The sequence below is a fragment of the Andrographis paniculata genome, unplaced genomic scaffold (assembly GCF_009805555.1).
Source record: "Andrographis paniculata isolate CXL003 unplaced genomic scaffold, ASM980555v1 Contig34END, whole genome shotgun sequence".
In the NCBI taxonomy this organism is placed as follows: domain Eukaryota; kingdom Viridiplantae; phylum Streptophyta; class Magnoliopsida; order Lamiales; family Acanthaceae; genus Andrographis; species Andrographis paniculata.
In genome coordinates, this window is record NW_026137567.1 from 457,279 (window position 1) to 465,461 (window position 8,183).

Consider the following 8,183-nt stretch of genomic DNA (forward strand, 5'->3'; position numbering starts at 1 on the left):
ATCAAATTAAATAAATATTCAAATTCAATTTTTTATTATTCAAATATCCAAACTCAAAACCTAAAATTCACAAAAGAGTATTTCTTTTGATGATTTGAAAAAATTTTAACTTAAATTTGACATTAAAATAATGTATAATAAAATTTTGAATAAAAGAAACAAACCCTAAAACCTCTCACTCCCAGCACACACCCTTACATTTTCTCTCCCTCTGTACATTTTCTCTCCTTCGTCAGAGGGATGATAGAAAACACAGAAACCCTCAGGCAAAGAGATGAGAAAAAGAAGAACTTATGGGTGGGTGTGCCTTTTCTTCCGGTAGGTTTGAAAATTTAATACTACTAAATCCCAACGACAGTATAGTTTAAGATGCAACGGTTACAGAACCCACCACCAATCAAATGGCGAATGATTTTTTGAATTTGTGTATGGATGTGATGTGAGTGATGATAATAAAGTAGCAAAAACAAAAGCGTCTATTCTGGTTACACACATTTTTATATTGGTAATATTACAGTACAGAGTCTGTCTGTCTGTCTGTCTGGCCCCATTCTTCAAATCATTCAACACAACACTCACTCACTCTCATTATTTTATAATGAGATCACAACTCCTTCACTCTAAATTCAAATCCTCTTCCGATTCCCTTTCTTAAAATAACCTTCTTAAGAAATCAAACAAAAGACTATCCTGATTCATCAACTCCTACTACAAGTCTACAACTACTACTACTTTTCACTTCACAAACAAACTCCAGTCTCCAGGCAGGCCAGAAATTCGTTGTGCCCGCGCCCTTAATCTTGAGCTTCACTTCTACCTGCAGGATATTACTTTGAGTGTCAATGGCAGTAAGCATCCATTCTTAGCTTTTTTGTTTTTTTTTTGAAAAAAATAAGAATAAAGATCACTCCTTTGAGTGTGTGTTTAGCCTGTCTTTATGCCAGTGGGTCTCTCTCTTTGTTTCTTTATTTTATTTGTGTTGAGAAGTGGACGCATTCATTTCAGACTCGATGATCCAGTTTGGAGATTGAGTTCGTTCATACAAGTAAACTCTTCTTTTAACTTTTGGAGGTCCGGGTAGCTATGATTTATTTATTTATGCCTGTTATTTTATTTTTCTATTGTGCATGTATGGAAGAAGAAATCAGTTAGGAACCCAGCCCAACCCAATCAATGATTTAGAGCATATTCTGAAACTGTTCTGAGTTAGTTGTTGAATGGTTCAGATTGGGTACATTTTGAGTGTGTAATCCATCATCTGATCTGATCTGATCTGATATGTTTGGGGAATGCAAAAAATGTAGGGTTCAATGCAGTTGAACAGAAGAGATCTGGGAATGGTGATGAGGGAAGTCGATGAAGATCTTGCCATTTTCTTGGGGATGCGGAGGAATGACCACATTATTCACACTCACACTCAGACTGAGATTAAGACTGGCCACGACCAGGAGGAGTACATTAATCATAATAATAATAATAATGATAATTATGGTGATGAAAATGGTGTGTTCATTGTTCATAGCTTTTGTATGTAATCTAATCTGATTTATTTATTTAAACCAAACTTACAAGATTCTCCTGGAAATTTTTGCTTCATTGGTTGACGACAGCAAGCAACATAAACATGATCAAGTGCTGTGCTGCTGCTTTATGAATTTATGAATTTTGTTTTATTATATGAAAGGTAATGTAATGTAATGTAATGTAGGTTCAAAACACAATGGAGTAGTGATCCGAAAAGCCTCTGAGGCGGCGACTCCAACCCCAACCCCAACCCCAGGACCCACTGATATTACTACTGCTGCTGTTCTATTGAATCATCACCGGCAAAACATGATATCAAATGGTGGTGGTTGTGGCGGTGGTGGAGGTGATGGCAGCAACAGCATTCCTCTTCCTCTGGAACACAAGGTAAGTTAAGTTAAGTTAATTAGATCATGTGGCGTTGGTGTCTGTATATTGATTTAACGTTTAGTTTGTGTGGGTGTGGGTGTGGGTGTGTGCAGTTAGATGATGAATCTGGTGGGCAGAGGCAGAGGAAGCAGGTTGAGGATGAGCAACAGCAACTAACACCAATATCTCAGATAAGGCCTTCTCCATCAGAGCTGTGTAATTCTACTCCTACTCCTACTCTTGGTAGTAGAAGAGGTAGAGCAGCAACTCCTACTCCTACTACTACTACTACTACTATTAGTAAATCAAAGCCTGCTTCAACACCAACAGTAGTAGTGGTTGCAGCAAGGGCTTCCATTGAAGCAAGATCGAGATCAAGATCGAGATCCAGCACTCCACACTCATCATCTATCAACTCTTCTTTAACCACCATCTCTGCTTCACATCAATCTTCATCTTCAGGGGGAAAACCACCAGCTGCAGCAGCAATGTCAATGTCAAAATATCCAGCCTCCTCCTCCCGTGGGACTGCTCCCACTGTTGTTGTCGTCAAGTCCAGGCCCTCAGAGTCAGTGCTATGTCACAGTGGTGCTCAAAATCTCAAACCATCTGTGGCTAAAAGGCCTGCTTCGGCATCTAGAGCAAGAAGGCCAACTGCTGCTGCAACTTCACAGGCTCATTCAAGACGTGAAAAGTCATGTTCCCCTGCCAAATCACGAGCCACAGTTCACAAGATGCCATCAAGATGCCGCCGAGATGATGATGATGATGAAGTAAACCCTGTGTTGATGGGCACAAAAATGGTGAACCGGGTGGTAAACATGAGGAAATTGGCTCCGCCGCCCAAACAAGAATTAGGTGAATACATTTCTCACCACAATCATAGAAGAAAGCCTTCCTACTCATCATTAGGCTTCGGGAGATCCCTCTCACAAAGTTCGCTAGACATGGCTATAAGGCATATGGTACCTACCATACCTGATACCACCATTGCTTTAAACATATAGTAACTAGTATTTCTGAGCTATGATGGATTGATCGATGATCCCTCCATACCTGCCCTGCCCAATTGAATTATCTATCATCTCGCTGATGCTGACGGATTGGTTGGGCAGGATATTGGACGAAGCTGCATTGGTGATAATCTAGGTGGTGGCAATGGCATCCGAACAGGTTCCTCAAAAAGTGGTTCAGAGTCTCCCCCATCATCATCATCAGCAGCAAGCTGTGATAGTTCCAAGTCTTCCAGCATATATTTGCAACAAATCCCACTCCCATTTTCTCAATGGGACTGATATTCTTCTGTGTGTATGTATGTTAGCAGCAGGTATGGAAGATGACGGATGACGCGCTATGGGCTCTGCTCTATTGGGGATGTTTATTGCACATGGACATGTTATTTTTGTTATGATCATTTGCAATATTATTAGTATTATTATGATATTATGACAACTGAGAGTACTTGGCATATCTTATCTTGCTTTTATAGATATAGATTAGCACATGAAATGGCACGGTGTGCATGTGATGATGTATGTTAGTTAGTAAGTTAGTTAAAACCAAGTGTGTGTGTGTGTGTGTGAGAGAGAGAGAGAGAGAGAGAGAGAGAGAGAGAGAGAGATTCTTGAGATTCTTTGGATATGCTGTTTGAAATTTGGATTGCAATTTCTGCTATGATGTATTAAATTAATATCCAACAACTGATCTGATACGATGAAAGTCCCTCTGCTAGGCTTGTTGGAAGGCTTAAAAAGGTGAATTCTACTGCCTATTTAAAAAATTCTCCGAGTTAGTCTCACATAACAAGGATTTACAAACGAAAATCGACACACATAATAATGTAATAAAAATGATAAAAATTGAAAGAAAACAACAAAACATAAAAGAACGCACATATGTATGACACTAATTAGACTGAAATTGGTAAGAAAATCCAACTAATAAAATTGAAAATAACATAATCAAGATATCAAAATAAAAAATCCTATGGGAGTGAACTGTGTCACCTTATAAAAAAAAAATAATAATAATTATTTGTAACTTTCATCATAAAATACATTTAAAAACTGTCTTTGTTTGTAACTTCCATCTTCATAGCTCAAAAAAAAAAGAATCTCAATCATATTATTCCCCTCATCATGCCTCATTAAGAAGGCTCTTAGTGATGAACCTTATTGTGAATGAATAAATATTTTTACTCCAAAATATTTTTAGTATTAGATCATTCCTTCATTTTCATCAGATTTTCCTCCAATTTTTTTTTTTCTTTTTCGTTTTAACTGGACTTCAACTTATTTTATTTTTTTCACTAAAAAATATTTCACATATATACTTACTTTTAAACAATTACACATACGTATTATTTATTTACGTATTAACCTCAAATTTTTTTTTCCAATAAATTCAAATTATAGCATATCCAAAAATTTTTAAAATAATAATATATTATTTAATTTGATTATTTTTATGTGAAGAAGTTATGATTTAAATCATAATATTCATATCTTGATGGGCTTAATAATTTGAATCCTCCAACAACATCAACCAAGCCTTAATGCTTTTTTTGTTGGATCATATAGGCTATTTCGTTAGAGTTTCACGACTAAGCCCATCTTATGAAGGCTTCTTCTGGAATTCGAAAAGAAGTCTCATCCAAATGGCATCCTCCCATTTAAAAGTGTTTAGTCTTCTTCTTGACTCATGGGGCCAAGCTTTCCTTAAGGCTTTGCGATGAGCTAGTGGGTATGGTATACGATCGAAGAGCAGTGTGTGTGAAGTACACTGTTCTGTTCTGCGCATACAACATAGTATTATGAGTTTATTTTAAACAATATATAATTCATGTTACGTATGACAAGCTTGTTGCATTGCATTCAGCCAGAATTTGTGACTAGTGACTATGAAATATGAATATAATAATAATAATAATAATAAACTGGACTCTAATTCAGTGATTAGGTTTGGTTTGGTTTGGGTGGTGGTTGAAAGTGAGGTGCCCGTGCCCTTGCCCTGCCTGCCCAACAGAAGAGAAGAGAAGATAAGAGAGTCTGTTAGGCTCGGCAGTGTCTGCTACTGCTACTCACTCAAGTCAAAACTCTTCTCCCCACGCCACTAGTAACGCTATACTGATAATTATACTATACTATACTATACTACAAATGATATTTATTGATCAATATCTTCATGAATAAATGGATGGATCGATGATGATGATACGATGCATGTTCCTGTCCTGTTTCCTATTGTTTCCTATCCAGAGATACAAATGATGTCAACTCAAGTGAAGGGCACCACTCTACTCATACAATACTAATAGGCAGTAAATAATACAAATGACTCCCATATTGTTCATGTCCATGTCCTAATAAATACCCACATGCAACAAAGTGGGCATCTCGCTCTACCACGTACATTACATTACATTACATTACACCTATTCATTCATTCATGTACATCAACAACAACAACAACAACGTCTCCCCTTGTTACTATTTGGCATGGAGCCAACATCCATCCATACAAACAAACAAACATTTACTTTCTTCTATTGTAATCCTAAAGTAGAAAGCAATTTCAGGAGAGTTCGTTTACCCCATTGCACATCCCTTTCCACGATCATGATGATATTCGCCTCCTCTTTTTCATATGTTTCTTGCTCAGTAGCATTACCATTAGCATGCCCCGGTGGTGGTGGTGGTGGAGGATTCGGATATGGAGATGCAGATGCAGATGCATAATCATATTCCAACTGTTTAACATCATCAGTAAGCAGTTCACAATCAGAAACAAATCATCGCAGCAACAATGCAAAATTCAAAGTTTTGATAAACGCCAGAGGGAGGCACAATCAATCTCGGATTCAAGAATAGCCCCGCAATGTTGTTTACTTGCACTAATTAATGATATTCACCATGATGTCCTTCCCTGTATGTAATTAGTCTCTCTCTCTCTCTCTGTCTCTCTCTCTCTCTCTCTATATATATATATGTATATCTTGATTGATAGAGACTTTGTAGTTTACCAGTTTAGGGTAGAAAGAAAGTCAGAGGCTATACAATTTGAATAAATGAATGAATACCCAAAACGATCAGAAACTCAAGAAAACTTCATTACTGGAGCAAGCTGAAGGCAATAATAATACATAGGAAATTCAGTTATTAGCTGCATATGCATATGCATAGCCTATTGTGATGCCTTACTGACTGAGTGTGAGTGAGTGAGTGAATGAGTGAGTGCTGCTAAATTAGAAGAATCATCATCATCATCTTCATCATGATTACCATAATCATCCTACTACAGCAGTGCAAAAACACTTTCATCTCAGCTAATTATTGCTATGATTATTTCAGGTCTCTTTTTCCGTTTTCAGTACTGATGGAAGAATGACCGACCGACCGACTGACTGACTAAGTATGCGATGAGGCAATTACCTTCTCGGTCATGACCCCAATCTCAGTTGCAGCATTGTCAAGAATGCTATTATTCTCCGCCTGGGCAATTTCTGGTTCTGCAATCTCCCCTTGGTCTTCTCCTCTGGTGGCGCTCAACCCCGGTACCAGAACCGGAACCTCTTCACTTGCTACAACTACTCTTTTCCCATCTGAGCACACCAATTCCTTTCCAGCGCTTGCGGCCGCACCATTGTTTTCAGGAGTTAGATTCACTGTAGTTTGAGCATTCTCTTTGTCACTTGAAGAGCTGAAGTTGGTGGTGATGTTGTTGTCTGTAATCACAGGCAGTGCAAGAGGCTCTTCTTCTTCAGGAATTGCAACACCATTACCTTCCTCAGTGGAGCCTTGATCCATTGGCGATGTAATCTTGGGCTCAGTAACAACCAAGTGATTTGAGTCGGGATCAGATGCCAAATCCTCTTCAGCAATGTTCTGATATTCAGGGTTAAGCCAATCTTCATAAACAGAGATTTTCTTTGTAGACCTCCACGTTCTAAAAGTACGATCCGGACCTGGCTGCCAAGATGTGACTCCAGGGCCCTTGAGCACGAACTTGAACTTGATCAATTTGCTGGCTGGCAGATCCTGTTAGTTGAGTTAATAAGATGGAAAGAATGTTAATACAGTTTGTTCTTGTTCTTGTTCTGTCCTTAACTTGTTTGTTACTTACCACTTCTGCAGTCCACAAATGGCCCATATGCCAAGTTAAGGGCAGCCCCGCAGACGCATCCCATGCTCCCAAAGCCTCATCTTCCCCTACAACCAGAAATTGCTGTCCAAATATACATTCCCTCACCAACTTAAACTTAACTCGGACGATGTTGGTATTGGTATTGGTATTGCTCACCCCTCCACCTTAAACACATCACAAAACACACATATAATTACCCTCCTGAATACTGGACAAAACCCATTTACATGGAAAAGAGAAAATAATTATTATTAAGTAACTACCAGGGGTCATACTCATAGCCTGGGTTGCGTTACATTCGTCAGCATTTGCCTGCAAAATCAAATGGGTAATCATGACACAACAAACACAGGTACGTAAATAATTGTTTAAGCCAAGGGGACAGGAATTCGAACCTGAGCAGAGGCGGAAATGGGAATGGGAGATATGGATTTGTTGTTGTTGTTGAAGGAGAGAGCGAGACAGAAGCCGTATCCGAGGCGCCTCTGGTTCTGATCGCGGCGTTGAAGAGGAGCAAAAAAAGCTTGGCTGCCCAGCTGAGCAATTCGTGGCAGTCGCTGATGGTGGTTACATGGCAACAAGTCCAAGGACGGGGTGGCGGTGGTGAGGGCCTTCATCGCGGCGGGCGGAGGGAGGGACGAGTGATGAATTCCCAATGGAGGATCAACGGAACGCCGATTGCTGATTGATGGGCCTTAAGAATTGCAGACAAGTGGCGAGGCGAGGATTCATTACCCACTGTGGATGCAATTTATAGGCTTAGGGGACAGACTCAGTCGGCTCCACGATCCTCAATCTCAGAAACAAGTCTCACTCGCACTCGCACTCGCACTCGCACACACCACACTTTTACCTCTCCGTCCCTCCCTCCCTCCCCCCCCGTTGTTGAATCAGTCTGTCAGTTAGTCGAGTCGTCAGCAGAATAACGCTCTCCACCTCACGCCAACTCCAACCACAAGTACAATTACTAATATCATAATAATAATAATAATAATAATAATAATAATATATTCACAATTAATTACTAGTACAAATACAATTCATCGTGATGAATTTCGCTTGACTGGACTGGGCTGGGCTGGGCTGGGCTGTTCTATCCCTACTTTAACCTCTGCTCAGACCATATTCACTATAATTATAATAAATTT

At 39.3% G+C, this 8,183-nt stretch overlaps 2 protein-coding genes across 8 annotated transcripts; one reads left to right on the forward strand and one right to left on the reverse strand.

Annotated features, from left to right (window-relative positions):
- Nucleotides 1-553: 553 nt before the first annotated feature.
- On the forward strand, nt 554-3,567 carry LOC127248933 (flocculation protein FLO11-like). Of its 7 annotated transcripts, XM_051271523.1 has the most exons (7): nt 555-848; nt 1,006-1,045; nt 1,139-1,205; nt 1,305-1,503; nt 1,709-1,911; nt 2,007-2,858; nt 3,009-3,567. In XM_051271523.1, exons 4-7 carry the CDS (start codon nt 1,311-1,313, stop codon nt 3,186-3,188), a joined length of 1,428 nt encoding a protein of 475 aa, XP_051127480.1. In that variant the 5' UTR covers nt 555-848; nt 1,006-1,045; nt 1,139-1,205; nt 1,305-1,310; the 3' UTR covers nt 3,189-3,567. The 7 variants fall into 7 exon arrangements, with proteins under 7 accessions (XP_051127478.1, XP_051127481.1, XP_051127480.1 ...); XM_051271521.1 differs by lacking the exon at nt 1,139-1,205 and having other exon boundaries at nt 554-848; XM_051271524.1 differs by lacking the exons at nt 1,006-1,045; nt 1,139-1,205 and having other exon boundaries at nt 554-848; nt 2,007-2,148; nt 2,230-2,858.
- A 1,582-nt stretch (nt 3,568-5,149) lies between these two features.
- Nucleotides 5,150-7,931, reverse strand: LOC127248952 (uncharacterized). The gene is made up of 5 exons (XM_051271551.1): nt 7,431-7,931; nt 7,299-7,347; nt 7,015-7,199; nt 6,324-6,929; nt 5,150-5,641 (listed from the first exon to the last, which is right to left on the reverse strand). The coding sequence occupies exons 1-5, from the start codon at nt 7,650-7,652 to the stop codon at nt 5,438-5,440; spliced, it is 1,266 nt and encodes a 421-aa protein (XP_051127508.1). The 5' UTR covers nt 7,653-7,931; the 3' UTR covers nt 5,150-5,437.
- Nucleotides 7,932-8,183: the final 252 nt, after the last annotated feature.

Coding starts and splice junctions, on each gene's coding strand:
- LOC127248952 (XM_051271551.1), bottom strand. CDS start 7,652: ATGAAGGCCCTCACCACCGCCACCCCGTCCTTGGACTTGTTGCCATGT. Junction 6,930..7,014: donor ATTTGTGGACTGCAGAAGTG/GTAAGTAACAAA, acceptor CTCAACTAACAG/GATCTGCCAGCCAGCAAATT. Junction 5,642..6,323: donor TTGGGGTCATGACCGAGAAG/GTAATTGCCTCA, acceptor GATGTTAAACAG/TTGGAATATGATTATGCATC.
- LOC127248933 (XM_051271519.1), top strand. Junction 1,504..1,708: donor TAATTATGGTGATGAAAATG/GTGTGTTCATTG, acceptor AATGTAATGTAG/GTTCAAAACACAATGGAGTA. Junction 2,859..3,008: donor ACATGGCTATAAGGCATATG/GTACCTACCATA, acceptor TTGGTTGGGCAG/GATATTGGACGAAGCTGCAT.